This window comes from Delphinus delphis, chromosome 13 (genome assembly GCF_949987515.2).
Source record: "Delphinus delphis chromosome 13, mDelDel1.2, whole genome shotgun sequence".
NCBI classification, from domain to species: Eukaryota; Metazoa; Chordata; class Mammalia; order Artiodactyla; family Delphinidae; genus Delphinus; species Delphinus delphis.
In genome coordinates, this window is record NC_082695.1 from 50,683,725 (window position 1) to 50,704,578 (window position 20,854).

Sequence of the window (20,854 nt, forward strand, 5' to 3'; positions counted from 1 at the left end):
CAGCCGGTTGGCTGTGGCTAGTCTCTGAGGCCTGTGCTACTTTTCTGGCAGTGGCTGTGCTGATAGGAATGGGATCTGAATCTCCGTGGGGAGCTTTAGGTCAAACTAAACTGCCTTTGCCTCTGGGTCACCAGATTCTAGTAACTGATGCACCCCCATTTCACTCTGCTGCAAACAGGCCGACTTGGAAGGAGAGGCTGCTGATACAGCAAGCCAATATCGGGGAGAAAAGGACCATTAAAGTGCTTATGGTGAACACACACTGACAGCCTCCCACTGGTTTCAGTTTTAGAACATGGACGCTCCATGAAGGCAAATAATCAATGTTTGTATTAGGGTTCTTCAGAGAAATACAACCAATAAGATATGTCTTATCCATCTAGTCTAATCTAGTTTAATCTATCTAATCCAGCTAGGCTGTCTAGAGAGACTTACTTCCAGTAACTGGCTCACACCATTTGGGGGGCTGGCAAGTCTGAAATCTGTAGAGTGGGCCAGCAGGCTGGAAATTCAGGTGAGAATTGATGTTGCAGTCTTCAGTCCAAAATCTGCCCGGCAGGCTAGCAGGCAGGATTTCTGCATTGCTGTCTTGAGGCAGACGATCCTTTGTGGATCGAACATAGAGTCCAGCACGCACTAGTCACCAGTGAACATGTGTGGAATGAGGGAATGGATGAAGGAACACCCATCTGGGAGGCAGCTTCAGGGAGGTGCTAGGCGTACAGGCTCTGGGGTCAGACTGCCTGGGTTGGGTCCGAGCTCTGTCACTTTCTGTGTGACTTCAGCTACGTCGCATAACTCTTCTGGGCCTCAACTTCCTTACTTTAAAAATGTCAATAATATTACCTACTTCCTAGGAGTTTTCTGAAGACTAAATCTGTAGAAAGTACTTAGAACCTCATCTGGCACACGATAAGCATTCCATAAATGTTAACAACTATTATGATTATTATTTTCTGAACCCAGACTGACATAGTATCCCACTGGGGGCAGGGGAAAGTATATCCATGATTATTTAATTTTCCTCTGAAAGTTTTAGCCAGGAAACAGAAGACAAGGGCATATTTACTAGAAAAGTGGGGATAAAGTGATTATTTTAAGACGTATGAAACGATTATTTCCCTGAAAGAAGCCAAGAGAATAAGCCAAACGATTTTTAGAATCCATATTAGCAGCAAGATGGCATATATAGAAGAAATACATAACAATCAGCATTACCCAATTATAAAATATTGTGGTGGAGGGAGGGAAGCTATCAAATTTAAAGGACCTTACGATGGGTGTCGTCTATACGTTGATATTTGATATAGATAAATAAAACATGGACATCTTGTAATTCTTAGAATAAGAATTTGCTAATATTTTCTTAGATATTTTCATCTTAATTTTTTGTGTCCTTTTTTGTTAGATTTTAGTATTGAGGTCAAATCAGTTCTTTAAAAAACCTGGGACACTTTTTATGCTTAGAAAGTGCTGGAGAAGGTGATATAGCGAGGCACTTACACAGCAAAAGGCAGGATGGTGTGGGTGACGGTGGAGTCAGACACTCTGCTTTCAGCCCTGGTCTGTTTCCATTAGCTATGTGACTTTATGCAGGTTACGTCATTACTACAAGCTTTGCTTCCCGCATCTGCAAAGTGGGCACAACAGTGGTACCTGCGTCAAAGAGGAGAGAAAGTAGGGATTGCAGGGGGAGATGAAGGACAACTTCTGTGGACCTGGCTGCACCCACCACTCCCTGGTCTCTGCTTTGGAAGGCCCCCTCCTTTGCCAGGGACTCCTGGGCTTTGGACCCTCATTCCCTGTTGAGGGACTTCCACAGCCTTTGGTCCCCAATTCCACTCAGGTTTCTTTCATTGTAGGATTTTGTGTACAGGGGCAGGCAGGGAAGGAGGTGAATATATTGAAGCAGAGGAATTATAAGTGATAAAACTACTTAAAAATAGGCCTTTTTTGTTCTATGCTCTCCTAAATTCTATTAGGGTTTAACTTAATCAGTCTGATTGCCTGGTTTCTCAATGTACAAACATTGAAAAATGCAGAAAAGATGATACCTCCAGAGTGGTGTGCTGATGGCTTCCTCAGAAACACTGTCCTAATTCTTATGCAGGTGCCTGGATCCCTTGTGACCAGTCCTTGTGGGACTGGTCAGTCTGCAGTCCTTGTGGGACTGGAGAATTCTGTGGGAAATCTGAAGCACTTCCTCAAAATGCACCTTTGCAGTTGTTTGAAGATAAAAGTGGGGCTATCAATGGGCCCTTGTGAACTTCTCTAGAACTTGAGGAATTCTGAAATATTTTCTCCTGCCATCTCGTGCTTCTTCCCCTCTGGGCATCTAAAGCATGTATTTTGTCTACTGTCCATTTGGTATTTATTTTTGATTCATAACTGCTGATAACATGAGTTACAAAAAAATCTTCCAGATTAAAGAACTTTGGGTTTGCTGTTTCTAATAGTTAGGGTCTGGCCGTCATCAGGGGTTCACTGGTTTCTGCTCCCAGCTGAGCCCCTGGCTCAGCACTGGGTGAGGCTGCAAGCCTGGTGGCTGCTGCCCCCACCCCAGAATACCTTTCCTGGGAATTCACACAAAAGGCTGTTCAGCAGCTCAGTTCAGTGCACTAATGGGAACTTTCTTCCTAGTATGATCACAAGAATTGAAGGAATGTCAACATCAGGACTGTCTAGAGAAATTTAATCGAAATGAGATGGCAAAGGAATATGTTCCAGATGAAGGAACAAGATAAAACCCCAGAAGAACAACTAAGTGAAGTGGAGATAGGCAATGTACCTGAGAAAGAGTTCAGAGTAATGATCGTAAAGATGATCCAAGAACTCGGGAAGAGAACGGATGCACAGAGCGAGAAGTTACAAGAAGATTTTAACAAAGAGTCAGAAAATATAAAGAACAACCAAATAGAGTTGAAGAATACAATAACTGAAATGAAAAGTACACTAGAAGGAATCAATAGCAGAATAAATGAGACCCCCCCCAAAAAAAGAATAAATGAGGCAGAAGAACGAATCATTGAGCTGGAAGACAGAGTGGTGGAAGTCACTGCCACAGAACAGAATAAAGAATGAAAAGAAATGAGGACAGTTTAAGAGACCTCTGGGACAACATCAAATGCACCAACATTCACATTATAGGGGTCCCAGAAGGAGAAGAGAGAGACAAAGGGCCTGAGAAAATATTTGAAGAGATAATAGCTGAAAACTTCCCTAACATGAGAAAGGAAACAGTAACCCAACTCCTGGAGGCACAGAGATTCCCATACAGGATTAACCCAAGGAGGAACATGCTGAGACACATAATAATCAAATTGACACAAATTAAAGGTAAGGAGAAAATGTTGAAAGCAACAAGGGAAAAGCAACAAATAACACACAAGGGAATCCCCATAAGGTTATCAGCTTACTTTTCAGCAGAAACTCTGCAGGCCAGAAGGGAGTGGCACAATGTATTTAAAGTGATGAGAGGGAAAAACCTACAACTAAGAATACTCTACCCAGCAGGGTTCTCATTCAGGTTTGATGGAGAAGTCAAAAGCATTACAGACAAGCAAAAGCTAAAAGAATTCAGGGCCACCAAACCAGCTTTACAACAAATGCTAAAGGAACTTCTCTAGACAGAAAAGAGGAGGCCACAACTAGAAACAAGAAAAATACCAAATGGGAAAGCTCACCTGTAAAGGACTGTCAAGAGAGAAAAAGATTTTTTCTGTGTGAGGAAGAAAGTTTTGAAGAAGTCTGTGTTTATAGGAATCTCAAACTTGTCTTCTGAAGATGGGTCGAGTGTTGTGTATTTGTGTAAACTCGAGGCTAGTACCTTGCATATAGTTTAACTAAAAAGGAGGGTCTTGGCTGCATTTGAAGGCACTGTGAATGCAGATTCTCTGCCCACGAGGAGCTGCCGGGTTGCAGGCTGCTGCATGTTTTTGTAGGACCATGCAAGTGGTTTTCTTTTCTCCTTTAAAAGAATCAAAAAAAAATTTTTTAAACCATACTTTCCCCTTATTTGGTCTCAAGAATAAAAAATATGATTGTTTCAGTACTATAATATAATTCCTGTGACTTCATATCACAATATTAAGTGTGCCCTGGTGAGATTTCTGTCCTCTTCTGCTCCAGCACAACCACAAAACCAGGAAGCGGGAAAATACTGCGAGACTGGTATACATGAAGCCCTGATGGGGAGGGAACTCAGCCACTGAGCTGGTTACCCGCTCCTGTGCTGGTTCCTGGCTCCATTTTACCTTTGTCCACTGGCTTCCCCCTTTCTTCCAACCTCAAAGCCTTTGCTACCCTAGGTAGCCAGGACTCATGTTCTCCCCATTTATCTTCTCTCATCTGCTCTGGGCTTCGGTCCTTCTCTGTGAAAGCGGGCTGAGCCCTCATGGGAGGAGAACTGGGGAGGGGGCCATCCTTTTCCTTCCTTTATAAGAAATGAAGTGAAAGGAAGCAAAGATGAGACAAGGTGTGGTGTACCTTGACATTCTGCTGACAAATAGCCTACACGCCCCCTTTGCTGACTCCTGTCTTCAGGGAAAAGCCATGTCTTGAATTGATACACAGCAAAACAGCTCTTTCTGATTACCCCACTATGTGTGTCCTTTCCCGATATGCAAAAACATGTAAAAATAGCCATGGGAATGATCAAGCAGATTTGTGCTGTTACATTCCAGGGATTTCACTTCATGGGCACAGATTTTAAAAATTTCCCAACATGGTCAGGCACGAGTACACGGAACTCTGTGGAGTGGACCGGGTTTGGCAGTGAAATGTGTGTGCCAGTCCAACAGAGTCAGACTTCATTGTTTTATTTCCCGTAAAGCCCTGTGACGTCACAGCATTTCAGGATACATTGTTGTTCTGTGTAGGTTCCTGCTTATCGAGAGCCTCTACCAGGTGTGGGTGTCCGAAGCGAACCGTCAAGTTGATTGACAGCAGGTAGGGTCACCTTGTTGACTCCTCTGATGCCCATGTATGTTTTGTCTCCTGTCTCCGTTAGGCGGGGCAAGAAGCACAGCATCATCCTAAGGACACAGCTGTCCGTGAGGGTCCACGCCTGCATCGGTGAGTGACATCTGCCGGAGGGGATGCTTGTCATCTGCCCTCAGTGATTAAACGTGATGATTAATGCCACTTACGGGAATGAAATGCAATAGTCACCATTTTGCTATCTATGCTGGGGTTAGCCCCTGTCATATATTGTTAGAGATTTGAGGGAAGCTGTTTCTGGCAAGGTTTGGAAACCCTGTCTCATTCTGGCTGCCTTTGCTGTTTGGTTTGTGAACAGAGCTCGAGGTAAGACAGACACATCGGTGATGAGGTTCTTTTTTGGCAATGCTGGGAGAGATGGGCTTCTTCCTGGAGGCTGTGCCTCCAGCCAGTTGAAGTGACCTTTTTTTTTTTAAATTTATTTTTTTATACAGCAGGTTCTTATGAGTCACCCATTTTATACACATCAGTGTATACATGTCAATCCCAATCTGAAGTGACCTTTACGTGCCTTCTGGTGGCTCTCTGCAGCTCCCTGTGGGGCAGTGGGGCCTGAAGCTCCAGGCTGTGGTCTCAGGAGATTGAAGGGAAGCCTCAGGTCAGTGCAGGACAGGGCACACGTGGATGCAGAGCAATACGGTGTTGAGCGGACGTATTTGTGGTTCAGATGGCTTGCCTGCGGTCACTCGGGAAACCCCACTGACGCCCATTCCTGCAGCCACTGATTTTCCGGGACCCATTGCTTTCCCCATTATACACGTGGGCTGAATGGTAACAAAAGTGGTAATTTATGCTAAGTAGACAGTCTCCATGGGAAGGTGTCCTCCTGGCATTGGGCCAAGTTGAGGCAAGTATGTAATATAAAAAGGAAAAAGAAAGGAACTAAATTTCATTTTATGCATAGAAGTTTTCCATATCTGAGTCATTTTGTGTTTATTTAATACATGTTGTGGTCTTAATTCAGGCCTGCAATTAGCAGAGCGTCAATCATCCTGTCGAGGCCCAGTCTACACCTGGAGTGTGGCATGCATGGGTGGAGTGGAGGGAATCGTCTCTGGTTCCTCTTCTTTCTCCCTGCTTTCCTGTTGGAGACCCAGGGATGGGATGAGGGAACAGCTGGATGTGGAGGGGAAGCTGTGTAATTTTACTTCATTTGGTGTGAAGTGGGTGAGGCTGCAGGTGTCCCGAGGGAGTGTTTGTCTTACTCTGTGGTTGGCGAGTAATTGTGTAGCCGACACGTAAACCTCAGGGGCTGGAGGGTCAGGGCGTCAGGAGGGTTCGTGATCTCGTTGGAGACAAAACGAGATCTGTAGGACCTTCATTACTGACCCTGCTCCTCAACTGCCTGTAGCACTGAGTGACCTTAAAATATGTACCAAAATATGCTTTCTTTATTACTTGCTTTATATTTTTCAAATTATTTTATGTGTATAAATCATGTCTGCCTGAAGAAAAAGCCTGTGACCTATGACTTTGGATGAATTCCCTTCTGACCCTCATCCTGGATCTGGGACGAATCCAGGCACATACCATGTGCTGAATACAACCAATACTGAATATTGGTTGAAATATAGCTGACAACCAGCTGAGATTTGGGACATGGGTATGAATTGGTATTTCCCAGGAACAGTAAGGCTGTGGAAAGCAGATTTACGCTCAAACTGGCTAGATCAAAATCCTAATGAGCTCACTACCTTTTAACAGAATTCATTCTTTGGCAGTATACACTTAAAATGTTTGAAGTACAGGGTTTTTCTAACCAGCTTCCACATTATTGACTCACCGCATTAACTGGTGTATTGTTCTATGGTCCCATGTCATGCATGTAAACACACATCTCATCTCCATGGCACCTGAGCCCCAGCAGCCAGTCCAGCCCACTGTCTCTCAGGACGCCCAGGTCTTCCTATTTGAAGGGTTAAACTGGGTGCTGACGGGATCAGCGTGTTTGTTCTCAAACCTGCTTATGCCAGGTGCACTTACTATTGGAATTATGTAATTTAATGAAATGGGATGTGAACGTTTTATAAACTGATTAAGTACAGGTATACAAAGTCACTGCTGTGAGTATATTGGAAAAGATTCAAAATTAGTTACTACAAAAGCATTTCTGTCAACATGAGTGGGTTGTGATAACTACAGAAGGTGGGGGAATGTTGTAAAAATCCAGAAGGATTCTAGTCTTTGTAAGTTCTAAGACACTGAGATTGGGATTATGTGAGTGCTTCATGAAGGAAGGTCCACGGGGAGTCCCATTAGACCTTTATTCAAAGAAAGGTCATGCCCCAAATGATGTGAGGGTGCATCTCCTGTGCTGTGTGCCTGGCAACCAACTGTGTCTCATCCCAGAGAAACAGGACGGTCAGTCACCATGGCTGCAAGTTAAAGTCTTCAGGTGTGTATGTGTCATTTTTAAAAGATTTCTGCTTTAATCAGTTTTCACCATTAATTAGTTCAGGCCTGAGTGTTTTGGATGAGAGGATTTGACTGTGTGAATTAACATCAATGCCCAAGAAGGCAAAGTTCTTCCTTTGTATTAAAAAACCCTCTTTCCCCTTCCACTTCCTGTTATTGGCAAGATCTGGAATAGATTTATTATAATAGCATTAAATATTATCCTTTGGTTTATGTGTAGACAAAGGAATGTATGCATCGTATGTGTGATGTACCAGCCCCCATTGTGACATATTCTTTCCCGTTCCAAATGGCAATATTAGATGAGATTTCTTTGGGATTAAAAAAAAAAAAACCAAACCGGGAACAATCTTCAGTTGAAATGGCAAAGGAAAGCATGACAAGGGGAGAAAACCTTTTTCACATCAGTTAGTTGGGTCCTTGTTTCCTTTCAAGGTATTTCCCCTCCTCACCATCTAAGAAATGATTGAGTGATTATAGGCATGGGACAGTGACTGCTGTCTTAGGCCTAGCACTATACGCAGCTCCCCCAAAGACCTACCTTCCCACTGCACGATTGGACCGGAAGGATCCAGGATCACCTTAGGCTCATGGGCTTAAAATGCTGTCAAGTAAATTTCTCCAAAATAATGTCTTCTTCACCCTATATTCTCTTCTCCTTTGTCCCTGTTTTAATTAAGTATAGAATGTTTAGAATCCAGGACAGCGTGTGGATGAATTGGAGGAGACATGCCTTTGGAATTCTCCAGTGTTACCTTTGGACCTCTGTACCCATTGGGATGAGAGTGGAGTGGAGCCTTCGTGGTGAGCAACCAGGCAAACCTCATGAGAAATGAAGGCCACGGGGCACTGCTTTGATGGTCCCCGCAAGCAGCCGAGACAGGTCTTTGCTGATAGTAGGAAGCTGGAATGAGATTTTGGTACCGAGAGAGGCCTCAAGCTTTTTGTACCTCTGTGCTCCTCTCCACTGTATTACTTTGCACATTTTTAGTATGACTACTTTTTTTTTTAAACCTGATTTTTTTTCTTTTTTAAAAAATTTGTTGGCTGTGTTGGGTCTTTGTTGCTGCACGCGGGCTTTCTCTAGTTGCAGCGAGTGGGGGCTACTCTTTGTTGCGGTGCGCAGGCTTCTCATTGCGGTGGCTTCTCTTGTTGTGGAGCACGGGCTCTAGGTACGCGGACTTCAGTAGTTGCAGCACTCGGGCTCAGTGGTTGCGGCACCTGGGCTCTAGGGCGCACAGGCTTCAGTAGTTGTGGCATACGGGCTCAGTAGTTGTGGTTTGCGGCCTCTAGAGCGCAGGCTCAGTAGTTGTGGCACATGGGCTTAGTTGCTCCGCAGCATGTGGAATCTTCCCGGACCAGGGATCGAACCCGTGTCCCCTGCATTGGCAGGCGGATTCTTCACCACTGCGTCACCAGGGAAGTCTCTAGTATGACCACTTGATGTAACATAAGGTAGCAAACAGTGCATACCTTGCCTTCTTAATCTAGCTTCAGCCCCTCAAAAAAACAATGGTCATATTGTGGGCATGAACTTAACAGATATAAATAAAAAAATCTATGACCGGTATGTGAAGTCTGCATTTAATGAGGTTAGCTAGAGAAAATAAATTTTTTGGTCCTAGCAAGTGATCCTGTTGCCAGACACCAGAAAAATGTTCAGAGGGCCAACTGGCTCTGATGACTAAGTCTCATAATGAAGAGAAAAGGAGTGGAAGAATTGTGGAGTAAGGAATGGAATTGAGAATTAAAAAAAAAAATAAGGTTTGAAGTCATTAGAATCCTAAAGTTAATATCTGAGTGTTTTCTACCAGCTGACTTCAAAGGCATTTTGTTCGGCTTAAAACCTCTGTGCTTCAGTTGTCTGAAGCAAACCCTGTCTTCTCATCAAGAAAATGAACGCTGTTGATTGATCCTCTGGGACTCATAATGCTGGCACTTTTTTTTAAAATTTTTCTGCAGTACGCGGGCCTCTCACTGCTGTGGCCTCCCCCGTTGCGGAGCACAGTCTCCGGACGCGCAGGCCCAGCGGCCATGGCTCACGGGCCCAGCCGCTCCGCGGCATGTGGGATCTTCCCGGACTGGGGCACGAACCCGCGTCCCCTGCATCGGCAGGCGTACTCTCAACCACTGCGCCACCAGGGAAGCCCTGGCACCTTTAAGCATCCAGCATTGAGTTAAACAAAAGGATAAAAAATTGGCTGAAGATTCCCAAGTGTCATTGGTGCTCGTAGTCAGGAAGAACAGCCCAGTGCAAAGCGTCTTTAGACTTTTTAGAGGCATTTCCCCCAAACCTCTGAGATGATGAGGTCTGCCCGTAAGATAGAGGTGAGCTCGGCAGAAGCTGGCAAGGTGGCCGAAGGGATTAAGCTCTCCACGAGATGAGTCTCATCTCTCATTAAAGGTCAAATCACAGGGATAAAGATATTTTTTAAGCCAAGAAAACCACGTAGGAGAAGACTGCTTCATCCACTGATCAGAAATGTAGTCATTTTCCAGCAACAGAAACATCAACAGAGCGAGGCATCAGTATATCATTTGCAAAGCATTTTCCTCTCGCAGGCAAAGTCATGCAGCTGTGTGCTTTGCACTACTCTGTCACTGCAAGGAGCCGAATGACAAACAGTGGAGCATTTCTTCAAGAACCTTCTAGTACAAGAGTGACTGTGGGGATTCAGCTCATGTGCCAGCCAATGTAGAGAAGGTGGCTCCCTGGGCACAGTGTTGAGAAGGATCCTGAGGCTATGTGGCGTCTAATGGGGAAGGACCCTGTCTCAGTGCCGGCTTTCACTGGCGATGATGGAGGTAGTGTGTGAGTGTGTGTGGTGCAGACAGCAGCTCAGGGGCTCCTGGTGAGGTACAGTTTCTGTCCAGTGTCTGAACCCCCTCTCGCTATGGTGTAAAGGGCCCTGGGCTTCTGCGTGCAGAGGGTGGGGAATGGAGCCGTGATCCCTGAGCCCTGCCATCAACCCACCTTGTTTCCAGTCCCTTTCTCAGGTTCTGCCTTGCTTCTTATGCCTGTGAATACGAGCAGGGCTCCTCCGTCCTCTCCACCTTGCCGAGCTTTCTGACTCACTGTCTTTCCCTCTCTGTTCAGTGTGAGCTGGGCCCTCCAGGCCCTGCAGGGAGGCTCCCCTCCAGCTACCTTTTCCCATGTTACCCTCACCCCTCAGGCGGGTTGCTGAGTGTCACCTGGATTCCCATGTGGTCCTTACTGCTTCTTGATGTGGACTCTTTGGGGCTCCCATGAAAACTAGGCCTTCTGCTAACATCAGAATGCCTTTCGGACGCTCTTGGGCCTAGTAGCACCCGGGTGGTGCTTCTGTATTAGCTAATGAAGAAGAGGAGCCCCTGGCACCGTGGATGCAGAGGCACCGTGGCCTGTGCAGTGACACGCATTAGCTTGGGTGACCAGCCCGTCTGGGTGCTGGGGTGGAGGCCCGCACAGGTGCTGCTGGCGCCCTGTTGCCCGAGGTGGCAGGGCCCCCACTGCCCACTGGGTATCTGCAGGAACAGAGTAGAACAGTCTGTTCTCTGAGCAGGAGACACCTCTAGAGTCATTCCTTCCCCTCTTGGGCCCCCTGCCCGTCTTCCTCTGACTCTAGGTCTTGGACCTGGGCTTCTTGCCGACTGTGTCCCGCATCCCACAGGAGGCCGGTTCTGTTCTTGTCCTGCCTCTGCAGCCTTGGGTTAGGGGTGGGGTTCCCTCCTGCCCTGTTTGTGGATGTCACAGTGGCCAAACTCACCGTGTCCTGACCAAACTCTTCGCTAGTGGGTTTAGGTGCAGTGGGTCACATTCCTGTTTTCTGTCCTTTGCTGTAGGGATCCAGTGATTCTCCATAAACCCTGGAGCCCACTCCCGTTCCTGCTGTCTTTCTGCGGAGCCCTGAGTGGCTGGCGGTGGTCTTGGCACAAGACGGGCCTGGGTTTGAAATCCTGAGTCTCCCTTTGCAGAAGGAGACTGGTGCCTGTATTGTTTTTTAAAACCTCCTCCCTTTTATACCCCAGCAAGTCTGTGACCCATTTTTGCCCAGAGTTCTGCACTCTAGGTAAAAACAAGCTCTCTGGATTAATCAGATTAAACACTTCTTATCATCTGCTTCCTATTAATCTGTCTCAGCTCCCAGATGACAGACCCCACAGGATGTCCATGTGTCTAGAAGGCCGTTGGGTCTGGGCTGGGGGAGGTCAGCTTGTCAGCCTCTCCCCACTCTGTGTGTAGGGTGGCTCCTCTAAGGTGCCTTACAGTCAAACGGTGATTGACAGATGTGCCCCCTCCCCGACAAAAACAGAAGAAAGGATATGGGAAGGATGTGAAACATACCACCAGCTTGTCAAACAACATATCTGTCACAAATGCTATAGAGTAGATAGATAGATCAGGAAGGATTTGTTGCCAGAAATTTAAAAACAGCTAGAGAATGAATTTAAAGAATGGCTCTACCATCTGCAGACATGCAGGTAGACATAAATATGGGGGTGAATAAAGAAAAGGAGACACAAACTATGAGAGAGCACGAGAACCTTCCAGGTACAGCTGGAAACTCAGGTCAGCTATGGAAATTAAGAGGCATCAAGAAAGGGAATATGCACACGAGCAAATGTGAGTTGCACAGGCAAGAAAAGCTGGTGTATCAGGGTCCCTTTTGGCAGGTTTATTTCGTGTTTGTGCTCTCCACCCCTGACCCAAGAATTTTACCTTATTTAAATGATTTATTCATTGCCCCTATAGGACTTTGTTACCTCTCCTCTCTAAGGATCTCTAGATGTTGAATGATAGAATTTGAATGTTGCCTTGGAACCATTATCATTGTGTTTGCTTTGCATTGTCCTAGTGAAATTCTAGCCAACAAAAAAATTGACACTGGAGAATGTAGTCGTATTGGTGGAGACACCTGTAGCAGATGTTACAAGACAAGTTTAAACCATGTGCTGGCAGTTAGACTCCAAAGTTCACCTTAGTTCTGTCTAGAAAACAACCCCTGGTAAAGAAGCCACCGTGCTTTCGATTTCTTCAAGAGTGTCCTGGGACTTCCCTGGTGGTACAGTGGTTAAGAATCTGCCTACCAATGCAGGGGACACGGTTCGATCCCTGGTCTGGGAAGATCCCAAATGCTGCGGAGCAACTAAGCCGGTGAGCCGCAACTACTGAACCTGCGCTCTAGAGCCCACGAGCCACAACTACTGAGCCCACGTGCCACAGCTTCTGAAACCCACGTGCCTAGAGCCCATGCTCTGCAACAAGAGAAACCACCGCGATGAGAAGCTCACACATCACAAGGAAGAATAGCCCCCGCTCGCCGCAACTAGAGGAAGCCCGCGTGCAGCAATGAAGACCCAACACAGCCCAAAATTAATTAATTAATTAATTATTTAAAAAAGAGTGTCTTTCCTATAATACTTTCCACTCACAGGTCTGCCCCGCATGTGGCGTGCAATGCAAACTCTTGTGCCTGGCTCCCTGCGCTTGTGCCGATCCCCGTGAAGAGACAGACTTGTTCTTACCATGGATCAATAAAAGTGTATGTCAGGAAACAAATGCTTTGTCTCATTACTAGAGACATTGATATCCAGAGGGCTTGGGAGCTGAAAAGTAAGATGGATGGCTTGCAAGTGTCCTGCTACATGGAGATTCTCCAGGGATTGGGTGTACACTCATGTACTTTTCAGGTCTTTCCGAGAGACTTGGAGAAAACAGATTTTTGGGGAGGCGGATTCTTTGGGCATTTTACCAATTTCTGTTGTGTTAGAAATACCTAATGGGAAATATTTTAACTTGGAAAAAAACACATGGAAAGCATTAGTAGTTCAGCAAAACATGCAGCCAGTTGAAGATTTAATTCAAAGGAGAAAAAAAGGTGTTGGAGAATTTGTTAAAGTGCTGTTGGTCTCCAGTTCACATAATAGAGTCATAGCGACGAAATGGCAAAGGAGAAAATTAAGGTTAGTATAACTGAAATCTTGTTAGCATCACTGAAAAGAACAAATTCTGTTGTTAATTATACCCAGAGGTGATATGATGTATCTGTATCCTAGTAACTGCACTGTGATGGTGTGGGCAGGAAGGGGGTGTACTTTACAAGGATGTAGGGGAATCTTTGTGGGACGAAGTATAGTGCTAGGTGTGCATTTAACACTTCAGTCATTTCCTAGTCTTTTAGAAAGCCTCCACTTTAGATTCAATGGTCCACTTAATAACAATCTTAAAATTAGATAATGCAGCTACAGTATTTCAAAAGTTGTAAAATGCTACAGAGATGATTAGTTTGAGAAGAACTAACCCTAACCCTAAACTGTAGATTGTTTATCTCAGCCATTTAAAAAAGGTCATGGGAACCACGTTCACTGAATGACACCGTTGCAGTTTTTCCTTTCTCACCCACGTTTCACGGACCCTCACTAGCCCTCCTGAGCCTCGGGAGGGGCTGAGACAGGTAGGCATTTTCTCAAGGCCACGTGCTTGGGAGGTGCAGGGAGTAAGGCTTGACGCTCTCAATTCCCTGACTGGTGGTCTTTGCCCTGGCCTGCTGCTTCTCTTTTTAGGCCATTTTGTATAGTCTTTAGCCCTTTTCTAGATATGTGATTGCAGATACCAATGCAACTTTCTGGTTTGAAAAGTCTGAGAAAGGCTGCCGAAACATCTAAGGTAACATTTTCCCTAAGTGAAGTTTCCTCAGGCTTCAAAGGACGGTCTTGCAGTCGAGTTCCTGTGTGCTTCACAGATTGTCTTAGGGAAAAGCAAACAGCCCAGAGAAATGGATTTCACCCTTCAAGAGCTGACCACGTTTAGTAATGCAGTTAAAATCCCTTCTTCTGAGCTGGGCTGCCGACTCCTGGAGATGGAGTTGGAGCTTCTGGGTCCCTTCCAGGCTACATCCTGACCCACTGGACACATGGCCTCTCGTTTTGGGCTTCGTGTTGGGAAGTTCCTGGAAATGGTTGCCTCTGGCTTTAGGAGCTGCCCAAAAGGAACAGAAGGGCTCTGGGCTGGAAGCCATGAGTCTTCCTGTTCCTGGTTTGGAGATCTGGTTCTCATCTGGGAAGATCTATGAGGTAGGGATTCTGTGTCGGGTAGAGGTTACCTCTTGAGTATTGAAGGTGGACTGTTTTGTGTCCAGCCTACAGAAGCTGACCTCAAATTATTTGTTGAGTAAATAAAGCCTCTTGTGATATTGTGGTTTGTATTAAGAAATGTGTATTTGGTCTTCATCCTGTTTCTGGCACAGAGCTCCTAAAGCACTTGGGATTTCCTAAGTGATGAGAGCCACAAAGATGTTTTTTGTTATATTAACAAGGTGACTTTTGGACCCCCATCTAGGGATGGGGGCTGGTTGCCAGTGGAGCCAACCATGTGATTAGAGGGTTGGAACTTTCCGATTTACCTCCTGACCTTTGGGGAGATAAGAGGGGCTAGAGGTTGAATGAATCACCAGTGGGCAATGATCTAATCAGTCATGACCATATAATGAAGCCTCCATTAAAAACCCCAAAAGGATGGGGTTCAGAGAACTTCTGGGTTGGTGAACCCATGGAGATTCAGGGAGAGTGGCAGGCGAGAAGAGGGCATGGAAGATCCTTGCCCTTTCTCTTTCCTTTGCCCTGTGCATCTTTTCCATGTGGCTGTTCCTGAGTTACATCCTTCTCTAATGAACTGGTGACCTAGTGAGTAAAATGTTTCTCTAAGTTCTATGAGCTGCTCTAGCAAATTAATCAAACCCAAGGAGTGGTTCATTGGAACCTCTGATCTATTGCTGGTTGATCAGAAGCATGGGTGACAACCTGGACCTGGGATTGGCCTCTGAAGTGGGGTGGGGGCAGTCTTGTGGGACCACTTGTAGGACAACGACTGAGCCCAGGTAGATAGTGTCAGCGTTGAGGTGAATTGTAGGACACCCAGCGGGTGGGCTGAGGATTGCTTGCTGGTGTGGGGAACACACACGCATACACACGCATACACACACGCATACACACGCATACACACACGCACACGCACACACACACACACACACACACACACGTTGGAATTGGGTCCAGGAACCCAAAAGAGCCACTGAGAAGACTGCAGAACTGACGTGTATTTAAGTTTAATTCGTTTGCTTCAGAAATGAATTTCTTTGGTATTTTCTCAGAAAGAAGCATAAAAGGCAGTAAATAGAATGTGAAAGCAAATAGAAAGTAACAAAGCTGTGAAAGTGGGTAGAATGTCATTTAAAGAGTATTTCCAGGAGGACTGTCAGTTCTGTGAGGTCTTGTGTGAAGCTGGAGAGACACAGTCCGTGGTTGCTCGTGGCCTGGGTGCTAGGCAGAGTGATGTGAGTGGGGCCTGAGGGGCCACTCGCTCCCTCTACCCTGGGTGGTCTGGGCCCCCCGTGGAGCTGTGACCTTTAAGTCTGGGTCCTGTGGTTGGAGGTAAGATGGTGGTGATTTGGGCTAATGACCTGATATAAGACTCCTCTGGGGAACAGAGCCTGCATCACTTCTTTTAAGGAATGAGGTGGGATGCTCCTGGCCCCAAATGTAACAAGCTGATGACAGACCATTGAAGAACAAATGAAGGAGACGGTGAAGCGTCATGAAGGGTGATCGTGGATGTTCCCGTGACCAGTGGTCGAGTGTGCCTCAGTGGGCATGCTGGTTCCGATTGTTCAGAGTGGGTGTAGCCAAGGCCTGGCGGGTGACCCGTGCAGGCGGCATATGACGACTTTTGAGAGCCCTTCTAGCCCGACTGTCCCCTGTTCTTTGGCAGTCTCCTTCCTGGGTGAGTGAGGTGTGTGCCCTAGATGTCACCTAGGGATGGATGGATGGATGGATGGAAAGAGCACAGGGATTTAAGTCTGAAGATTTTGTCTGAAAGCAGATTCAGTGTCATTATGAATCACAAAGCAGATTCAGTGTCATTATGAATCGCGCCCTGCCACGGCGCCGTTGTCCAGGGAAGGAGGACAAACGCTGGCTTCGCCTGGGGCGTTTTGGGGGGCATTGTGCTGCATCTGAGTCACCCCCAGGCCCTGTCAGCTGCCACTATTGAGCACCTGCTTTGTGCAGGGTGCTTGACATAGGTTATGTCATTTATCGTCCTGACACATTCGTTATCCTTACTTTACAGAAGAAGAAAATGAGATTCAAAGACGTTTGGTAGCTTGCCCAGCGACAGAGGGCTGGACAGCAGAGCTGGATTCTAATCCACATCTGTCCACTGTTGAATGGAACAGTACAGTTTTGTTACTTTTTACCAAGTTTTTCTTTTATAAAAGCAGAAAGGGCAATTTCCACTGCATTCCCTTCCCACCAGACACTGAGTGAAGTGCTCTGTAGATATTATCTCCTTTAATCCTCACAACAACCTCTGAGGGGGATTACTGTTCCCATTTAACATAGGAGGAGACTGAGGCACTCGTGGTCTGATTGCTTGGCCAGGGTGCTGAGGGGAGTATATGACAGAGCTGAGATACTCACCGGGTCTTCCTGACTCCAGGGCCTTCCCTCGCGCTAGCTGGTCTAGATCGGATGCTCACCGTGCTCCAGGCCTCTGCTGAGCCCTTCGAGAGAACACAGGCTCTAGAGTCAGACCTGCCTCTGAGGAGCTGTGTGACCTTCAGCAAGTAACCTCACCTCTCTGAGCCTCCATGTCCTCATTTATCAAGAGGGAATGATAGTATCTCCTTAAAGCATCATCGTGAGGATTAAATATTTCATTGGTGCTGGATCCAGTTTTTAAAAACAAAGCTTATATCGTGTATTGATTTGTGGGCTCAGAGAACGGGTATGTGCTTTAGAATCAGACAAATTGGGGTTTGAATGCCAGCCCTGCCTCTGTGTGTCTATGAGTAAGTTACTCAACCCTCTGAGGTCTATCTGCTTATTTGTGACAGAGAGGACAAGGGGGTCCTGGTGCCTGCCCCCTGGCAGTGATGTAAATATTTATGGAGATAGTGTGTGTACAGGCCCAAGCATGGTGCCCGACACATGCTACCTGGGGTAAATGGTGGTGAATATCATCGTCATTTTCACAAAGTTTGTGTTTTGTTGCTTTACAGCTTGTTAGAGCACCATTGAAATGTAATTATCCAGTGGTTCTTAAAGGAAATTACCTTTAGGGTGTCTGATTTATTCTCAGACAGAACTGACTTGTATGAAATGCATGTCTTCTCTCCAATTCTTGAATGACCCTGTGTTCCTTATCCAGAACTGGATCCCAGGGTTGTATTAAATGTTAAAATGCAACAATGAATTGTAGAACTCTTAAATATGAAACGCAACTAATACCGAACTAATGTATTCAAAGTATGTTTTACCCGCTGCCCTTTTCTGATTGGCAGATTTGAAACTATAGGCCAGTAAATTTCCATTAACATTCTCTTTGATATTACACAATGGAGTTGGCCAACCCGAGAAATGAAGGGCCACTCTGAGTCTTAATGTAGCTAGTGACATTGGGGTCATTTTTGTGCTTCTCTTCTCTTTAATTATCCCGGTTTTGATACATTTTTGAATGCTTCAGTTTTGGCAGACATCAAATAGCATGTTTACTGAAAAACTCTCTTCTTCATTGAAATGAAGTGGGTTTTGTGTTAGTGAAGGCAGCTTTTCTCCCCCATTCTTTGTGTTCCCAGATCGTGTTCTCCAGAAGGGACTGCTGAAATAGAGGATAAAGCTTCTCAGAAATCAGACAGTCAAATGTATGAAAAGAAATAAAAACACCATAACATAATGCCTAGTGCTAGTTACATTGTATCATAATTTTAGGGTTGAAAAATTATGCTCTAAGCACCATAAAAGTAGTAAAAAAAATTCTATATGAGTTGACATTTACAAAATGCTCAGAGATGAGCTGTTCCAATTGTATCTAAAAATACAATCAGTATGTTTGTTAACAACTATATTAGTGATGGTAAACTTTCAGTACACATATAACAGTGATATTGTCAACTGACTCAGTATCCTGGGGATTTTAAAAAATGACTTGTTTGGCCTAGGTTTCTTTAAACAGCTGTCCCATGATGTCATGTGCTGGCCTCTCCCGCCCCTAATTTCCCTGCAGTGAGCTGGTGGCTCAGGGCGCCTGGGTGTGGGGAGTGGGTGATTGGGTTGGTGAGGGTGATATGGGTGGCCTTTGTCCCCTTCACCAGGCGTTGGCTCCGAGGACTCTGAGGCCACCAGGAAGCAGTGCAGAGTGCCACGAAGTGCTTTGCACTTCATCAGAAAGCCAGAAAAACAATTACCAGCTCATTAGGGACTCTACAGAGGAGCTCACAAAGCTGCCTGGCTAGGGATTGCCAAGGCTGGGTGAATCACTGATGTAATTTGTGCTGTAGATTTTTTTTTTTTCGCGGTACACGGGCCTCTCACTGTTGTGGCCTCTCCCGTTGCGGAGCACAGGCTCCGGATGCGCGGCTCAGCGGCCATGGCTCACGGGCCCAGCCGCTCCGCGGCATGTGGGATCTTCCCAGATCGGGGCACGAACCCGTGTCCCCTGCATCGGCAGGCGGACTCTCAACCACTGCGCCACCAGGGAAGCCCTGTGCTGTAGATTTTTTTTTTTGGATAGAAGATAGTGAAGTCTTGAAGAGAAGTGTGTCTGTTGAGATGGCCTCCCAGAATGCCTGAAACAACTCAGGCCAGGCTTCTTGAGGGCAGAGTACTGGTATGTGCCCACTGCAGGTATCTGGATGGGGGAGTCAGGGGCAACTTGGCCTTGGGGTTCTAGTTGCAGCCCTGCCTCCCCTCGACTCTCCTCCAAGGTTTGGGGTTCAGTCCTTTCCAGAGTCTGACTTGAGGCCTGGCCTTTGTCAGGACTCTTAGGGGGCTCCAGGCTGTGGCATCCTGCTTGGGGGGCTTAGGGAATGTGGGGTTCTCACTCATGGGCAGGGCAGTCGGGCCTTGTGGGAAGGACTTGAAATGTCACCTGCCTAGACTCCAAGATTAAATATTTAAAACATATCAGTTTTTATTTTATATAATCCTCCTTTGGCATGTCTTCATTTTTCTTAAACAAATGGCTTAGAAGACAAAATAAGAAATAAAAAATAAATAAAAAAGCAGGTGTCCTGGAGAGGTCCTGCTGAGGTCTGGGGGCCCAGACTGTAGCTGAGGGTGTTGGTCCCTCTTCAGGGGTGTTCTGGTTGAGGGGAGCTGGCAGGTAAGGGTGGAACCCTGGGAGACAGGATTCTGATTCCAGTACCAGCATCGTCAGGGGGCCAGGCCCGGGACATGCCACTGACTTCTTCATAAATGGAGACCCTTGCGTTTCCCTTCGGAGCTGCTGAAAGGACTGATGAGCCTGGAGGCCGTCTTAGCTCAAGAACCCGGCATCCAGCTGCCCTGCAGGATTTCCATGAACAGGAGCTTTGTTGCTGCTACTGTCAAGATTAAACAGTAACTTAGGGGTGGGATTTAAAATATCACTGTCATTTATATTACTGTAATGTGAGAAATATTCAGCTTTCCATCTGACTTAGAAAATAACTCATCAACATTTATGAAATGCTTCCTGGGGGCCACCACTGTGTGAAGTGCTATAAAGGAAATAAATAGGTACATAGTAAATGCAGTACAAATATGAACCAATTCCCTCTACTTCAAAAAAAATTTGTTTTAATTGAAGTATAGTTGATTTACATGTGTGAGTTTCTGGTGTACAGCAAAGTGATTCAGCTATATATATATATATATATATATATATATATACACACAGACATATACACACACACATATATATACACGTGTGTGTTTTTGTATCTATATATATATTCTTTTTCAGATTCTTTTCCATTATAGTTTATTACAAGATATTGAATATAGTTCCCTGTGCTATACAGTAGGACCTTGTTGTTTATCTATTTTATATTATAGAATAGTTTATATCTGCTCATCTCAAACACCTAATTTATCCCTCCCACCTTTCCCCTTTGGTAACCATAAGTTTGTTTTCTATGTCTGTGGGTCTGTTTCTGTTTTGTAAATAAGTTCATTTGTATCAGTTTTAGATTCCACATATAAGTGATATATGATATTTATCGTTCTCTGTTTGACTTACTTTACTTAGTGTGATAATCTCTAGGCTCATCCATGTTGCTACAAATGGCATTATTGTTTTCTTTTTTATGACTAATATTCCATTGTGTGTATGTGTGTGTGTGTGTGTGTGTGTATGTATATATATATATATATATATATATATATATATATATATTTAGGACATTTAGGTTGCTTCCATGTCTTGGCTGTTGTAAATAGTGCTGCTGTGAACATTGGGGTACATGTATCTTTTTGAGTTAGAGTTTTCATCTTTTCTGGATATATGCCCAGGAGTGGGATTGCTGGTTCATATGGTAGTTCTATTTTTAGTTTTTTAAGGAACCTCCATACTGTTCTCCATAGTGGCTGCACCAATTTACGTTCCCACCAACAGCGTTAGCAGGGTTCCCTTTTCTCTACAACC

At 45.4% G+C, this 20,854-nt stretch overlaps 1 protein-coding gene across 1 annotated transcript in view; it reads left to right on the forward strand.

Moving 5' to 3' along the window:
* Window positions 1-20,854, forward strand: part of FHOD3 (formin homology 2 domain containing 3) — a 493,214-nt gene that overhangs the window by 68,490 nt on the left and 403,870 nt on the right. Inside the window, exon 3 of the mRNA XM_060029530.1 lies at window positions 5,009-5,073. Coding sequence (XP_059885513.1) covers window positions 5,009-5,073 — 65 coding nt within the window. The remainder of the gene's footprint in view (window positions 1-5,008; window positions 5,074-20,854) is intronic.